We start from the raw sequence: 16399 nt of genomic DNA, 5'->3' as shown, positions 1-16399 counted from the left end.
GAATTTTTTTTAAATAATACGAATTTTTTATATAATTCCAGAAATAGCGCGCGATTTCAAAAAATTCCAAAAGTGTGACCCGGTCGGTCAGCAGCTGACCGATCGGTCACTAGTAGTCCGACTGGCAGTCGGCTGCTGCTGCTTGTCAGAGGGCAGAAGTAGTTGGTCGATAGCTGACCAATTGGTCGACCATCGACCAATTGGTCAGCTACCGACCGACCACTGCATGGATTTTTAGGTTTATTATTGGCACTTCTCCCCCATTATTTTCTGGCCATATCTTCTCCCTCTCCCGTTCACACCGCCGTGTTTCCCTCCTGCCCTTGTCGCCACCCTTCCCGCCACTTCTTCCCGCCATTCCTTCCCGCCACCATCTCCCGCCACCATCTCCCGCTATATTTTCTCGCCACGCTCTCGGATTTTTTCCTATAAAAGCAGGCATCGACACTCATAGCAGCAGAAGTGCTACTATCTCTTTTTTTTTCTGTTGGCTCACCCTTAGCCGTCATGAGTGTGCCGTGCTCTGACCAGGAGTTTACGCCGGTGAAGGCGAAGGCTGCAAGTTTGCCCCCGGGTGTGACTGCGGAGCGGTGTTGGTGCGGCCGTCTTGCTAAGGTTAAGCAGGTGGAGGATTTCTCCGACCAGTTCGGCATGAAATTTTTTATGTGTGCGAGCTATGAGCATGATCCACCCCGTAGTTCAGCTTCGTCGTCCACCAGGCCGCCGGTATGTTTCGACATAATTTTATGTAGGCATAAATTTATTTATGAATGTGATTTAATGTTACTATTTGTGTTGCAGTCTCCCCCGCCCCTATGCAAATGGTTTCACTGGATAGACACGGAGCAGCCAGATTGGGCGCGCCAGGAGGTTGAGGAGAAACACCGGCGTGCGTGGGCAACGTTCTTTGAGGAGGAGCGTAGAGAAAAGGTTCGTGCAAATGAAAAGGCAGAGCGAGAGAGGCAGATACAGAAACTAAGGGCGGAACAAGCTCGTAATCGCGAGGTGAATCAGAAGAGGATGGATGATGAGGCTGCACGTAGGTTTGCAGAGGAAGATGTGCGTAAGGAGGCTCGTGAAGCGGAGAGAAAGAGACTAAGGGAAAGAGCTGCTGAGGCGCAAGTGGCAGAAGAACGTGGCGACAAGTCTGGAAAATGGCTACGGTGGACGCAGGGAAAGTAGAGTGATGTGACCTACTGGCTATGTATCTTAATTTCAGTTATAGTTTGCCGTTGTATCTTAAATTCTGTTGTAGTGATAAGCCGTATTTTAAATTCAGCTGCAATGTATCTTAATTTCAGTTTTAGTACTAATGTGAAATGAATTTGCCGCAAAAATGTTGTGTCAAAATTTTTGGCTCGTTTGTTTCCCGCCAACTTTTCCCGCCCAATTTTTCCCGCTCAATCTTCCCGCCATTTATTCCCGCCCAAATCTGCCGCCACTTTTTCCCGCCTAATTTTTCCCGCTCACATCTTCCCGGCGGCCTGGTGGACGACGAAGCTGAACTACAGGGTGGATCATGCTCATAGCTCGCACACATGAAAAATTTCATGCCGAACGAATCGGAGAAATCCTCCACCTGCTTAACCTTAGCAAGACGGCCGCACCAACACCGCTCCGCAGTCACACCCGGGGGCAAACTTGCAGCCTTCGCCTTCACCGGCCTTAACTCCTGGTCAGAGCACGGCACACTCATGATGGCTAAGGGTGAGCCAACAGAAAAAATAGAGAGATAGAAGCACTTGTGCAGCGATGAGTGTCGATGCCTGCTTTTATAGGAAAAAATCCGAGAGCGTGGCGGGAAAATATAGCGAGAGATGGTGGCGGGATAAATTTGGCGGGAGATGGTGGCGGGATAAATTTGGCGGGAGATGGTGGCGGGAAGAAGTGGCGGGAAGGGTGGCGGGATAAATTTGGCGGGAGGGAAATACAGCGGTGTGAACGGGAGCGGGAGAAGATATGGCGGGAAAATAATGGGGAGAAGTGCCAGCAGATATCCCTCGTAATAAACGTAAACTAAATCCATGTAGGGGTGGCTGGCCAATTGTTCTGTAGCTGACCAATTGGTCAGTAGCTGACCAATTGGTCAGCTATCGACCAATTACTTTTGGGCCTGCCAGGGGCTGAGCAGCCGACTTGTAATCGGCCGGCTACTGACCGATCGGTCAGTAGCTAACCGACTGGGTCACACTTTTGGAATTTTTTGAAATCGCGCGCTATTCCTGGAATTATATAAAAAATTCGTATTATTTAAAAAAAATTCGCCGTGTGTACCTAGGTGGTGGCTGCAACCTGCAGCAGTATCTCAAATCATATTTAGCCTAGTCTATCTTAAAATAGAAGACACCGAAAGCTTAGCTGCGCGCTAAGTTTCTAGCTCAACTAGTTGGTAGAGTAGATGTACAAACCTAATACCTAAGTTTAAATTCTTATGGATACTAATTTAAGTTTCTATTTATACTTGAGACATATATGCTAAGCCTGGTCAGCGCCGTCGGCCGTGCGAATCTCCTCATCATAGATTCGGTGCCCTAAGCGGGTTCGGTGGGTCCCCTAACACCCTCTCCGCTTGGGCCTCCCCCGCCGCTGCCGCCGGCGGCCTCCTCCGCGGTGGTGGTGGCACCCCGCTGCCGAAGGTGGTCAGGGAGTTCCTGGGCGCGCGGTGGAGGACCGGCTCGTGGGGGCGGTGGCGGTGGCGGTCGGGGCTTGAGGAAGCCGAGCCGGCGGGCTCGGGCGGGGGGTTGCGGTGGTGGCTGCGCGCCGACGCTGCGGTGGTCGCGGCTGCTCTGGCGGTGGTCGACCTCGGCGCGGGGCCCAGCGGGGCGGCCTGGTCGGCGTCCTCCAAGATCGAGATGCGCTCGATTTGGGGGTGTGCAGGCCTGCCTCGCTCAAGGAGGCTAGGGCGGCGGCCCTGGGACGCCATGGTGGCGTTGGTGGTGTTGGGGTCGTGCCCCCGACAGCGGGCAGCCGGCAAGGGAGGCTGGTCAGCATCTTCGGCGCCGACGGCTGGCCGAAGAAGAGGATGCCGGGGCAGCGGTCCCGGGGACGCAGTGGCGACGGGATGTGCGGGCCCAGCTTCTCCTTGGTGTGGCGGTCGCGTGGAGTTCGGAGTTCGGGGTGGCCGCGGAGGGCCACCGTGTGTGGCAGGCTGGCTGGGGTGCGGCGGCCCTTGCTAGTTCCTGCAGGCCTGTGGCGGAGGTGTGCCACGGTGCAAGGATGGTGGCGCGGCGGTGCGGCTCTTGGTGGGCGGGGCGCTGTTTCCAGCGTCTCGGGATGGTGACAGGTTGACGCGAGGGGTCGGCCTGTTGCACGTGGAATCCGGAGCGGCGGCTCCGGGAGCGAGGTGGTGGTGCTACTATGCCTCTGGACGTGTGGGCGGCAGGACATGCTTCCGTTGGCGTGGGCGGCGTCCCTTTGGCTGGTGGTCTATGTTCGTCCCGCGTTTTGGGTTGTCCCCGCGATAGCCCAGTGGAGGCGGCTGTGATGGGTCTCCGGATGAAAATCTTGCCCGACTTGGTCGGTGCCGACAACGGCGTCGCTTTCCTTCTTGAAGGCATTGTCGTGGAGTCCCGGCACCCCTCCGCCCATCATTCCAGGGTGAATACCCAAATCCGGCTTGCCGGATTGGATGACGGCGACATCTTTGGATGTCGTGACCTCGTTGGAGGCGTCATTTTTTGGAGTCTTGGAAGCCACTTGTTGTCGATGCTTGCACCACTGGTTTGGGTCGTGGTCTCCGGGTACCGTCGGTGTGCGAGTGCCGCTGGCTTGCTTCTTGCGGCCTGCCTCTCCCCGCGAAGCTTGAAAGACCTAGCCGTTCCCTTCGGCTCTGATTTCCTTTCCAGTGATGTGGACCGGGCAGTCGTGGTGCTCGCCGTTGCCTTCGTGCTGGTGTCATTCGACGGTGCTCCATACGTAGTTGAGCTAGGTCATGTGGCCAAGTGTGGTTTTCGCCGATTTCCCTTAAAACTGTGCCGTGTAGGTTTTCTTTGTCTGGTTTTCCTTATAAACTGGACGCGGGTGTGGAGTTTGTATCAGTTTTTGGTCGGTTTTCCTTATAAACCGGCTAAATTCCCTCTTCTTAATGAATAGGCAGAGCTCCTGTCAGGTGCTCAAAAAAAAAAACTGCCCCTCAAAGTGACTTCCACAGTTCCACTCCACCCGGTGACTACATCGATTTTTGGGCCGCGCTAGCCGTTGGGCGACCGATCCCGCGCGCTGGATCGGTTGTACCACGGTCGTCCGATCCTCATCCAACGACTCGAAATAACCTGCAGTTGCATGCATGCAGCATCATGTCGCTGTCGTGCTGGACCCCGCAACTGCTGCTGCATGCCATTTCTCTGGAGACCAATGCATGCCATCATCACGCGAAGACCGTTGCATGCATTGATACGAATGTTTCTCTCTCATTGCTCACATGGGTGGAACAAAACAAAAGATAACCGATTTTTTTTTTTTTTTTTGAGAAATACAGTACAAACACAGACGCTCACATACACGCGCATACACTCACCCCTATGAACGCACACACGCACACCCTACCCCTATGAGCATCTACGGAAGACTGAGCCAGCGGATTGGATCTTGAAATTGACGAAGTCACCACAGGCGCCTCGCTGTCGACGGGAACGTCGCCTCCCACTGAATGAATATTCCGCCTTTATGAGACACACAGATATCAAATCTGGGATTTGAACTCTGGTGGGCTGGGGGTACAACCACCCTCCTAACCACCCAACCTCAGGTTGGTTCTCGATAACCGATTTCTTTTTGTTATGTGCACATGAGTTTGTACACGTAAAACTGTCACACTTGTTGCTAAAAGTGTTAGAGTAAATATTAGTTCGAATTAATAGTTTTTCTACATAGCATCCTTAGCACCATTTTTTTCTGAATCAATAAACTTGTGAAAATGTCTGCAACATTTTGGATACACTTTTCTAGTAAAATTATTTCTATGGATTGATTTACAAAAATCACCATTGATTTTAATAAAAACCATAAACGGTTACAACAAAAAACCATGTGTTTGCAAAAAAATAAAAAGGTGGTTAAGCAACATATTTTTGCTAAATATAAATTTACAACAAAACCACCAACTATTTCAACAAAACAAACATTTATTTGTAACATTGTGAAATCATGTAAACATCATCAGAAAAATGAGGAAACATACAAACTTGTATCAAATCTCATAGAAAATCTTCTAGCATGTGGCGCATGTGACTTAACAACAAAAATCATACGGGTTTGTTACAATTCCAAAGCACATACGCAAAGTCAAAAAAATTGTGAGAAAAACTAAATTCTAGCAAATTCTCTGAAAACCTTACAACATCTCGTATGTGCTTTCACAACAAAAACCACATGTGTTTGTTACAATAATATTGAGGATATGCAACATCAAAAAATTCGAGTGAATTTTTTTAGCAAACGCCCTGAAAACCTTACAACATCTCTCATGCGCCTTCACAACAAAAATCAAGCGTGTTTGTTACAAAAAATAATGAGTATATGCAACATCAAATTTTTGAGAGAATTTATTCTAGGAACCACCATGCAAACCTTACAACATCTCATGTGTGCCTTCACACCAAAAATCACAGGTGTTTGTTACAAAAATAATGATTATATGCAACATCGAAAATTTCGAGAGAATTCACCATGAAAACCATACAACATCTCATGTGTGCCTTCACAACAAAACCCATAGGTGTTTGTTACAAAAATAATTAGAGTATACATCATCGATAATTTTGAGAGAAAATGAACTTGTAGTAAACACACAGAAAAAACCTTACAACATCTAGAGCATTATTTCACAATAAAATTCATATATGCTTGTTACAAAAGTAAAAAACTTTCTTGGTTGTATCATCTTCCATGGCGGATCTTTTTGTCGATTTGGCATCGCTGACTAAGTATCTGGCTTGGCATACAAGATTTGTTTATATGGAACGTAGCGACCTCATAGCATCGACACAACCTCCTAAAGGTTCAGTGCCGGTTTGCACCGTTCCAACTTGAGCAGCGACGCCAACTTTGGGCGGGCGGCACCAAGTTCAAGAGACATGGCACATGCTGCTCATGGAGTACCTAAGAATGTAAAAGTAGAATGTGTGGACATAGCACAAATCAACACTACTACTACATGCATAGGGTACATTGGTTAGTAGGTGTTGCATGCATAGTACTGCTAGTGGAAAAAAGTTAGCCATAGTGTCAGGTTCACCACGTGAAGGCCAAATCTTGCATGCGGATATGTCGCTAGCCAAAACGTAATGGAGTACTAGTAGTAATACTCCATTCTTAAATTGACTTAAATTTAGTATAAATTTATACTAAATTTGAGTCAATTAAAAAGGAACGGAGGAAGTAGTAATTAGCAGCAAAACAACGACCGGGTCCACCAGGGAAACGTCCCTCCAGGAAGAAAGCGCGCGGGGGCTATGCGGTCTGCGCGACCGATCTTTTTCGACCGATCGGTCGGCTGATCAGAATCATTTCCCTTCCCTTAATTACTTCTCTCACACATACGGCGACGCCGCAGGCCGTACTTAGTCATGGGCGTGGCGTTGAGGAAGGTCGCCGCTCTACCAGCGCTGGGGTGGTGGCTCCTGGTGGTCGGCGCCGTCCGCCTCGGCTTTGCCTGGTCCGGCTTCTTCAACGCGCGGGCTGTCCGCGCCGGCGGCTACTCCAACACGCACGGTGCGATGCTCTGCTCAATCATCTATCTTCCTCCTCCTCAATCCATGCTTCTATCCGTGCAGCCATGGCTAATCGACACCGCCGTGCGTGCATGCAGTGACTGATGTGCACGGCCGCACCGTCGGGGCGTGGACGCTCCTGTCGTGCACGCTCTGCTTCATGTGCGCCTTCAACCTCGACAACGCGCCGTTCTGCGCGGCGACTCTCTTGTCCTTCATCTACGCCTATGGCTACTTCGTCTTGGAATACCTGGTTCACGGTACCACGACCGCGGCGAGCCTCGGCACCCTCGGCATCTTTGCAGGTAGTCCCGATGATTGCGTGCATCGTATAACTGCTAAGATAGATAGATATACTAACAGTTCGATTGATGATTCTCGCCTTTCGGCCTCGTGCAGTCCCGTCGATCATCTGGATGGTGATCCACTGGAGGCAGCAACTTCTTCGCCAACGCGCTGCCAAGCAGTCATGAGCTAGCCTGGTCGACAGCTGCCTCGCCATCGTCAGTCAACCAAGTCTTGCGCCCTTCGCCATTGAATAAATATCGCTGCAATTCCGCTACTTCTTTTTCCTCTCTTTTGTCATGCATGTGTCACATTCTGACTAGATCCATGAATGAAAGTAAGATTCCCAACTCCCAACACACAGTTCCGCGTCCTCTTGCTGTCTTGCTCCTATGCCTATGCCTTTGCACCTAAACACGTACGTACTCAGACAAATTAACAGTCCGAACATTAGCAACACACCACTGGCCTGCGGTGTAGGCCAAACTCGGGAACACCTAGAGGTTCTGCAACCGAGGACAGTGGCCATACAAGAAGCGGTCAGGGACAGTCGCGCGCGGAAAGCGTTTGGCCTGTTAGAAGTATAATATGTAGAGATATTGGAGTATTCTAGAGTTAGAGAAATAGTCGGTTTAAACTTAGCACAACTTGTTTTGTACTCCAAGAACCTCCCTTTGTACTCCTACATAAACCCCTCACCAGGATCCAGATCAATACAATAAATATTAGGGTTCTATATTTTCACATGGTATCAGAGCGGTTAGCCTCACGGCGCCGATCCTAGGGTTTCTCACCACTTCCGCATAGCGCCACTCCCGGGGAGATCTTCTCCTCGGGGGCGCGGCACCCGGTTTTGATCAAAGATCTAATCGGTTCTTAGTTTTAGATTAGATCCAAATTTCCGAATTCCCAAATTCCATAGATTAGATCTGTTTTTGCCAAATAAAATCTCTACCTCCACGACCCAAGATCTGGTGCAAATCAGTGCAAGATTCCTAGTTCAATCTGCTTTAGATCGTCTCCGGTTCAATCCGATCTACACCATCAGCATGCTCCTCGTGCGCCGGCGCGTCCAAGCCGAACTGGACGGCCAGGGTGCAGATCCATGCGCCTCCATCCAAGAACGAGCCCACACGGATATCAGCAGCTAACGACCGGCCGCTGACCACGACGCGGAGCCGGGCTGGCGACAACTTCGTTGACCCACACTGGTGGAAAAAGGGCCTTTGATCGCGGTTCGCAACTGCCATTAGTCGCGGTTGCGCAACCGCGACCAAATGAGCGCGACTAAAGGCCCCCCCTTTAGTCGCGGCCCGTTCACGTGGGCGCCAGGCGGCCGTCGGGCGGAGGACCTTTAGTCGCGGTTCTTCTGGCCAACCGCGACTAAAGGCCGCCGCAGGTTTAGGATTTTAGGCCCCCCCGCCAAACCTGCCCCCCCCCCCCACCCAAACCTGTTTTCTGTTTAATTTGTATCGTTTTATTTCTTTTGTGCTTTATTGTAATTTTGAAGGAGTTTCACATATTCTACGGTACTACATACATGCATATGAATGTACAATTTCAAACAAATTTGAAATTAGAACCAAAAAGAATTTAAGAGGAATATACAATATATATTCAATATCATCGGATGACCATATACAAGTTTGAACAAGTTTCCATACATAATTTAATGCATGTATAGTTCTACGTCCTCGTAATGGTGTTCTCCTTTAGGATCGAGGACTTCCCTCGTGAACCATCCAGCTAGTTCCTCTTGAAGTGGTCGGAAGCGAGCTTCTGGACTAAGCATCATCCGGAGGTTATTCCTCTGAGCATTGGTATCACTCGGAACGCGCTCAGAGGTGTATCTCCGGATCATCTCACAGACATAGTATCCACATAGATTGGTCCCCGGTGGCTTAATATCGCCACCATTTTTAGCCTTTGACCGCATGAAATGTAGCTCTTTTTTGAATTCACCGACCTTTTGATCTGAGAACCGTCTCCAAACCCTACGAGGCAAAGAAAATTAAATGAACAAGAGAGTTATTAGTTAATTACTTGAAGCTTAATTAGGAAATGAACAAAATAGGCCGATCGATATAGAGCGCAAATGAATGAAAATAATTACTTCTGCATCATTCTTCTCATGTCGGCCCAAAGATTTGTATCCACAGTCAGAGAGTCGTGGACGAGACATTCTGATTTGTCAACTTTAATTACTAGCAGAATCCAGTGGAACCTGCGGACACGATACATGCACAGTACGTCATGCATAACTCATCGATTAGCCGTCCACATACCATGCATGGAGTAAACAAAAGAGAATGTGCTCAAGACATAAACACTCACCCAAAATGGTAAGGAAATATAATATCACTTTTGAGTTCCTGCTTTGTAAGAAACTGCCACAGGTCTGCCTCCACGTCGGCGGGGTGATGCTGTAACACATATCCATTAACGATGTGTGGGTCAATGAACCCAACATCATGGATGTTCCTTACTTTGCATTCCTTAATTTTCATTCTGCATGTATAATAGCGGACACAACAATATAGTTAGGACACACATATATATATATATATATATATATATATATATATATATATATATATATATATATATATATATATATATATATATATATATATATATATATATATATATATATAGTGCAGGCAATATGAACGAGATGGGGAAGAAATAAATCACTTACAGAACGTAGCAACTGATGATAGATTTGTCGAGCTCGCGCAGATTGAAAAGCTGGAACAATTCACTCAGACGAATTTGTACAGAGTAATGTTTGAAGTGATGCTCATATCCAACTTCCGCATAAATATATTCTTTGGCATTTTTATTTTTTATGTAACCCTTGTACCATTTCAGCAGACCTTTTATTTGTGGAGGTAGATCCTCTTCCTGCGCAGGCTCGACGAGAGGCCCATTCTTCACATATGTAAGTACTACCTCCTTCACTGGCGCCTCATCAAGGCCTAACAGTTCACGAAGAGTAATACCTAAGTTGGCCGCTTGTTCTCTGGCACTCGTTACAGTCAATCTCTGTGCTGCCGCAGCTTCTATGATATCGGGGGCATCCGGATCGGCGGCTGTCACTATAAGCGGGGCAATCGATTGTTTACTTTGTTCCCCGAGCTGGGCAACTCGTTTCCCGCTTTTTTTACTTTCTAATTCCGCTTTCTCGGCCTCCTCTTTCTTCTCCTTGAACATGCGTGCCTGCTTACGAAGTTCACGTGCATAGTCGTTAGGCAGATTCTTCGCGGCTTGGGACGGTGTGTTCAAAAATGACTTAGCCCACTTCTTTTGCTCATCAGAAAATACTGGCTTGGGCTCGGGCTCTCTTTTCTTCTTGCAGTCCGCCTTCCATTTCTCATAATCAGCAGTCGCGGCCGCCTCGATTTCCTCGGCACTACGTTCCCAAGGCCTCGTGGGGAGAGGCTTCAGTGATGGCTCCGGTACCTTTGTTATCTTAGGTACATAAGGGTCCGGGTTAATACTCCAGGACTGCTGCTTCTGCTTCTTCGCCGGAGGTGGATTGGGGGGCGGCGTCTGCTTACCCGCCCGGGGCGGACTAGGGGCGGCGGCTGCTTACCCGCCGGAGGTGAATTGGGGGGCGGCGTCGGCTGACGTGAAGGAGGTGTAGGTGAAGCACCACCACCACCACCGCCACCGCCACCACCACCACCGTAGGGGGGTGGACTTGTTGTCCTTGGCGCCTCGCCTGGAAACTTGATAAACTTCTTTTGCCATAGAATGAAATGGCGCTTGACATCTCCAAGTCTTCTCTCCCCTTCAGGTGTAGCAATGTCAATGTCCAGGTCCTCAAACCCTTGGACTATGTCCTCCACCGTGACACGAGCATAGCCATCTTCAATGGGCTTGTTGTGGTGGAGTGCTCCAGGTAAACATGGTAAAGCACTACCGATGGCTACCTTCATGGACATGTTCCCGATAGGATAATACAGATGACATTCTTTCATCTCCTTTATATCGTCCACGGGGTAGCGAGGAGGCTCCGGTGCAGTAATTTCGACCACCATAGGCTCCGGTGCAGTAATTTCGATCGTCGGTGCACCAGCCGGTGGGGCCTCCGTGGAAGCCACGCTGCTTCTCCGCTCCTGGCTTCCGAGATCCAATGGATGATCTTCATGCTGCGCCCGAGCTGCATCTCTTTCGGCTACTAGTACACTCACGGTTTTCTTCATCACATCCATTTCTGATGCCAACCGCGCCACAACATCTGCTTCCCGATCCATCTTTCTCTTACGGCTTCTATAACCGTACGGGTCATCGTTCTGGGGGAACCCTATTTTCCACGGAATGTGCCCCATGCCTCGTACACGTCCTCCGTGTTCAGGATTCCCGAGGGCTTTTGTCAGCGCGTCGTTCTCTCTGTTGAACTTGATCTTCCCCTCTTGAGCATCCCTCATTGCCTCAATAAGGGCTTTGGTGGGTTTAATTATTTTGCCCCGGTAAACACACTCCCCTGTCTCCGGGTTCAGCGATCCCCCATGCCCGTACCACCATCTTTTGGCCCTTGGGTCCCATCCCTCCGTACCTGGACGGATTCCTCGCGCCCTCAGCTCGTTCTCCATCTTCTCCCACCTAATCTCCCAAAGGCGATACCCTCCTGGCCCCATAATATGATTGTACTCCTTCTTAGCCGCATTTTCCTTATTTTTTTCGATATTTGAATGAACTGCTCCGATTTCTTTTGCTTCACAAATTCTGGCCAATCATGTTTCAGTTTCTCATATTGTCCTTTGAAATCCGGAGTCTTGTTCTGCTTGACAAAGTCATGGGCTAGATTTTGCTTGAATTTCCGGAATGCGTCGGACATCTTATGAAGAGCGAACAGTTTGACTAGCCTCCTCCTCTCCTTGTTTTCCTCAATCTTGTTACCCTCATCATCGAATTTTTGGTATTCCGGAGGTAGAACGAAATGTTCCATAAGCTTCTTGAAGCAATCTTTTTTTGTTCTCTTATCGACAAAAGTGAAACTAAGACGTTCCTTCTTTGGCTCATTCCACTCCTGGACGGTGATCGAGACGTTGTCTCTAACAACGGCTCCGCATTGGCTGATAAACTTGGTGGCGTTCTTGCGGGGCTCCAGCGGCCTACCGGTTGCACTGTCGACAACCTCGATGGTGCATGTTTCTCCTTGTTTCATCGTCTTGGTTGCGCCACGCTTTGACGACGTACTCGATTGTTTCGACGATCCGGCCGAGGGCTAAAATAAGAAAGAGAGTCGCGCGCGTTAGTACACACATATTTATTCAAATCAGTTAGTTTGTATCACCAGAGGCTCAATGTATATATATACCTCGGCGCCGGAGGTGGTTGCTACTTCCAATTGAAGATCGTCGTTTATCGACGTTTCTTCGGCATCATCTTGCTGACGGCGCCCTTCATCTTCACCTTCAAGGTTCAGATAAGAAGAGAATATCGCCGTTTATGATGCCGAACATATGGTCTTCAGCGTCCGGATCATAGTTCTTCATAATCGGGTCAGCTCTATCGTCCGCCATATGTCAGTCCTGAAAACATGTAGTCAAAACAAATTAATTGTGTATATGCATTATCACATCTCTTCTACATATAAAGAGAGAGGGCGACGAGGGAGGCGAGAGGGGGGACGCAGTGACCGCGTGACCGAGAGACCGGTGGCGGTGGCGAAAGGGCGGTGGCGGTGCCGAGGACACATAACCCTCGCCGCCCCCTCTCGATCCCAAAAGAAACACCGCGCGTATACGGAGGGGGCGACGAGCGCTGCCCCCTCCGTATACGCTTTAAGGGACGCGACCGGAGATGCTCCGTATACAACTAGCTAGGGCAATAATTGGGATCTTTGCGGTAATCGTGAAAACAAGACGCTCTGCAATGGCGTCGGTCCTTCATACCAACGGCGACAGCTAGCAGCAGTGCCCCTATTGTCGATGACGGCCTTCTCCCCACGGACGTGCTGTTGGCGCGTTGGCGTTGGCGCGTTGGCACGACACGCGAGGTCGATCGGTGCCCTAATTTATAATTAAAATTTTGGTAAGATAGAGAATTAATTTAAGTTTTAGTTAAGTCTAATTTATAATTAAATTTTTGTTAAGTTAATTTTTTAGTTAAGTCAAATTTATAATTAAATTTTTGCTAAGATAGAGATTTAATTCAAATTTTGTTAAATTTATAGAGTTAATGTTGTTATAAGATAGAGATTTAATTTAAATTTTAGTTAAATCAAATTTATAATTAAAATTTTATTAAGTTAAACAAAAAAATTGTGGAGAGGGGCGCCACCAGTACACGCGCGCGCCCCTCTCCCGTGCCTCTGTGATGCGCGAGCGGCGCCGGTACGGTGGTCGGCCGGAAGCTAGCTAGGTGCACGGAAGGCGGCGGCGCGTGTGGTGCGCGCCTCGGCGGCCGCCGCCGGCGCGCGGCGTTGTGTGGGGTGTAGCGCGGCGGCGGAGGCGGCGGCGGTCCAAAGTACTATATTTTTTTATTTTTACTTAATAACATTCCAAAGTTTTGGTTAATTAAGTAGTTAAAATTAAAAAGACAAAAAACACAAAAAATAAAAAATCGGCCGGGGCCCTTCCCCTCCCTCTCTCTCTCCTTCCTCTCCTCTCCCCTGTCTTGCGCGCGCCGCCGCCGGCCGGCCCGATCTCCCGCGCGTGCGGCGGCCGGCAGTGCCCCGCCGATCTTCGAAGTCAACCAACGGCGGCGGCGGCGCTGCGACGGGTCGTTGGGATAGGCGGCGCTCTTCGCGCGCGCGGCTTGCAGCAGCCGGCCGGCGGCCGGCGAGATATCGTGACGGCGCGCGCGCGGTCTTTGGCGAGAGCGAGGCGGTGGCGCGGCGAGGGACATACGGCGAGTCGACAGACGGCGAGGCGGCGGGCGGCGGCGTCGTTGGCGTCGTCGTTGGCGGCGTGCCTCTGCGTCGTTGGCGAAGGATCGAGCGCGGGCGTCGGAGCGAGTCAAGGAAGAAGAGAATGAACCGCTCAGGCGGCGCGCGGGTATTTATAGCCCCCCTTTGGTCGCGGTTGGTGAGATCAACCGCGACTAAAGGGTAACCTTTAATCGCGGTTGGTGTCCCCAACCGCGCCTAAAGCCTTTTTTTCGCCAGTTTTGCGGTTCCCACGGAAACCACCTTTAGTCGCGGTTGGGGACACCAACCGCGACTAAAGGTGCTTTTCCAGTTTAAAAATAAAACAAATTCATTATTTCAGAATCTTAAAAAAACAAATAATATATCAAAAAATTCAGAAAAATAAAACAAATTCATTTCAAAATCTTAAAAATACAAATAATACATCAATAAATTCAGAAAAATAAAACTAATTCAATTCAAAATCTTAAAAATACAAATAATATATCAAAAAATTCAGAAAAATAAAACTAATTCAATTCAAAATTTTAAAAATACAAATAATATATCAAAAAATTCATAAAAATAAAACTAATTCAATTCAAAATTTTAAAAATACAAATAATACATCAATAAATTCAGAAAAATAAAACTAATTCAATTCAAAATCTTAAAAATACAAATAATATATCAAAAAATTCAGAAAAATAAAACTAATTCAATTCAAAATTTTAAAAATACAAATTATCAAAAAATTCATAAAAATAAAACTAATTCAATTCAAAATCTTAAAAATACAAATAATATATCAAAAAATTAAGAAAAATAAAACTAATTCAATTAAAAATCTTAAAAATAGAAATCTTTCCGCCTCCCTCTTCCCACCAGTTCTTCCCACCAGTTATTCCCGGCCGCCTCTGTCTTCTCGTTGGCCCCCTCTTTCCGCCTCTGTCTTTCCGCCGACCCCCTCTTCCCGCCTCGTCTTCCCGCCATTTCTTCCCTGTCTTCCCGCCTCTTTCTTCCCGCCAATTTCTTCCCGCCAATTTCTTCCCGCCTCTTTCTTCCCGCCACTTTCTTCCCGCTCCCATTTTTCCCGCCATTTGTCACTACATATATGTAGCCCGGCTTGGCCAGCATTATCACATCTCTACAATCTCTCATCACTCTCTCATGGCTTCCACCGCACCCACTCTAACCTACCAGCAGGTGGAGGAGCTTTGCGCCTCGAACTACCCTTGCCCACCGGGCTACCGCGTCCCCGCCGGCTGGAGCCTAAGCGCCAGCGGCGTGCCGGTCCCTCCCGTCCTTCAGGGTACTGCGCGCCGGGCGGCCATCACGAACCACTACTACCTCGACCTCACGCCGGAGCAGCGGATGAATCCCCGCTGGCATCCCGATAACCAGCATACTTGGGACGCCTTCTTCATCAATCGGCGTGAGAGGGCGCTCGCCAGGTATGAGGAGGACGGTCCGCCTCCCGGGAACTTCCACGAGGCCGGCCGTCGGCTATGGTGGTACGGCCGGACTCGCAGAGCGTCATGGACTACATCACGGCCGGCGATATCCCCGCCTCGCGCTACCTCGCCCGAGCCACTTAGCGCCGCCCGACGACAAATTTACGAAAGAATGACGATTTACACGGTGGCAACTTAGAAGGCGACGACTACCAGTACAACGGCGGCGGCTATGAAGACTACGAGTATGCATATTATACGCCTAGGCAGGAGTATGACTGAATCACTCCAAATTTCACGTATCATCAGTGCTATCTCGAGTCAATTGAATCATTCGAAAATGGACACCAAACACATCACGGGTAATATAATTCACATGATCCATTCAACAAAGTTTGGTACAATAAATTATTACACATCATTTCTTTCCTTGTGTCCCTTCTTGCTTACGATTGTGCCGTATCCATGGAGCATCGTCATCATTTAACTTAATGCTTGGGTCGGTGTTCACTTTGAAGGGCTAAATTTCAGCAAACATATTATAATCTTCTGACATATCTGTCTTGTCCTCCACTCCCACGATGTTTCTTTTCCCTGAAAGAACAATGTGGCGCTTTCGATCATCGCATGATGTACTGATCGTTTTCTTATCTTTCTGTTTCCTCGGTTTGCTACTCATGTCCTTCACATAGAAAACCTGAGCGACATCTTTCGCTAGGACGAATGGTTCGTCAAGGTAACCAAGATTGTTGAAATCCACCATTGTCATTCCGTATTGCTGGTCCACATTTACCCCACCTCCTGTTAGCTTGAACCATTTGCACCGGAACAAAGGGACCTTAAAGGAGGGTCCATAGTCAAGTTCCCATATCTCCTCTATGTAACCATAATATGTGACCTTTTGCCCATTCTCGGTTGCTGCATCAAAGCGGACACCACTGTTTTGGTTGGTGCTCTTTTTATCTTGGTCGATCGTGTAAAATGTATTCCCATTTATCTCGTACCCTTGGAAAGTCGTTATAGTTGAAGATGGTGTCTTGGCCAACATGTACAGCTGATCTACAACATGATCGTCATTCATTAAATGTTTT

The 16399-nt window shown here is 48.6% G+C and overlaps 2 protein-coding genes across 2 annotated transcripts; both read left to right on the top strand.

Moving 5' to 3' along the window:
• The first annotated feature begins 200 nt into the window (after positions 1-200).
• LOC127316291 (uncharacterized) lies at positions 201-1197 on the top strand. Its single transcript, XM_051346691.2, has 2 exons — positions 201-726; positions 802-1197. Exons 1-2 carry the CDS (start codon positions 508-510, stop codon positions 1180-1182), a joined length of 600 nt encoding a protein of 199 aa, XP_051202651.1. The 5' UTR covers positions 201-507; the 3' UTR covers positions 1183-1197.
• Positions 1198-6518: 5321 nt separating this feature from the next.
• LOC127313849 (ergosterol biosynthetic protein 28-like) lies at positions 6519-7340 on the top strand. The gene is made up of 3 exons (XM_051344319.2): positions 6519-6711; positions 6809-7015; positions 7110-7340. Exons 1-3 carry the CDS (start codon positions 6567-6569, stop codon positions 7181-7183), a joined length of 426 nt encoding a protein of 141 aa, XP_051200279.1. The 5' UTR covers positions 6519-6566; the 3' UTR covers positions 7184-7340.
• The last annotated feature ends 9059 nt before the right edge of the window (positions 7341-16399 follow it).

Source organism: Lolium perenne, chromosome 7 (assembly GCF_019359855.2).
Source record: "Lolium perenne isolate Kyuss_39 chromosome 7, Kyuss_2.0, whole genome shotgun sequence".
Classification (NCBI taxonomy): domain Eukaryota; kingdom Viridiplantae; phylum Streptophyta; class Magnoliopsida; order Poales; family Poaceae; genus Lolium; species Lolium perenne.
The sequence above is the reverse complement of the archived record's forward strand: the minus strand, read 5'-3'. Positions and strand labels throughout refer to the sequence as shown.

Excerpts from the sequence above, each read along its gene's own strand:
- LOC127313849 (XM_051344319.2), top strand. The coding sequence starts at position 6,567 with ATGGGCGTGGCGTTGAGGAAGGTCGCCGCTCTACCAGCGCTGGGGTGG. Across the intron at positions 6,712-6,808 it reads CGGCTACTCCAACACGCACG|TGACTGATGTGCACGGCCGC; the intron begins GTGCGATGCTCT and ends GCGTGCATGCAG. Across the intron at positions 7,016-7,109 it reads CACCCTCGGCATCTTTGCAG|TCCCGTCGATCATCTGGATG; the intron begins GTAGTCCCGATG and ends GGCCTCGTGCAG.
- LOC127316291 (XM_051346691.2), top strand. The coding sequence starts at position 508 with ATGAGTGTGCCGTGCTCTGACCAGGAGTTTACGCCGGTGAAGGCGAAG. Across the intron at positions 727-801 it reads CGTCGTCCACCAGGCCGCCG|TCTCCCCCGCCCCTATGCAA; the intron begins GTATGTTTCGAC and ends TTTGTGTTGCAG.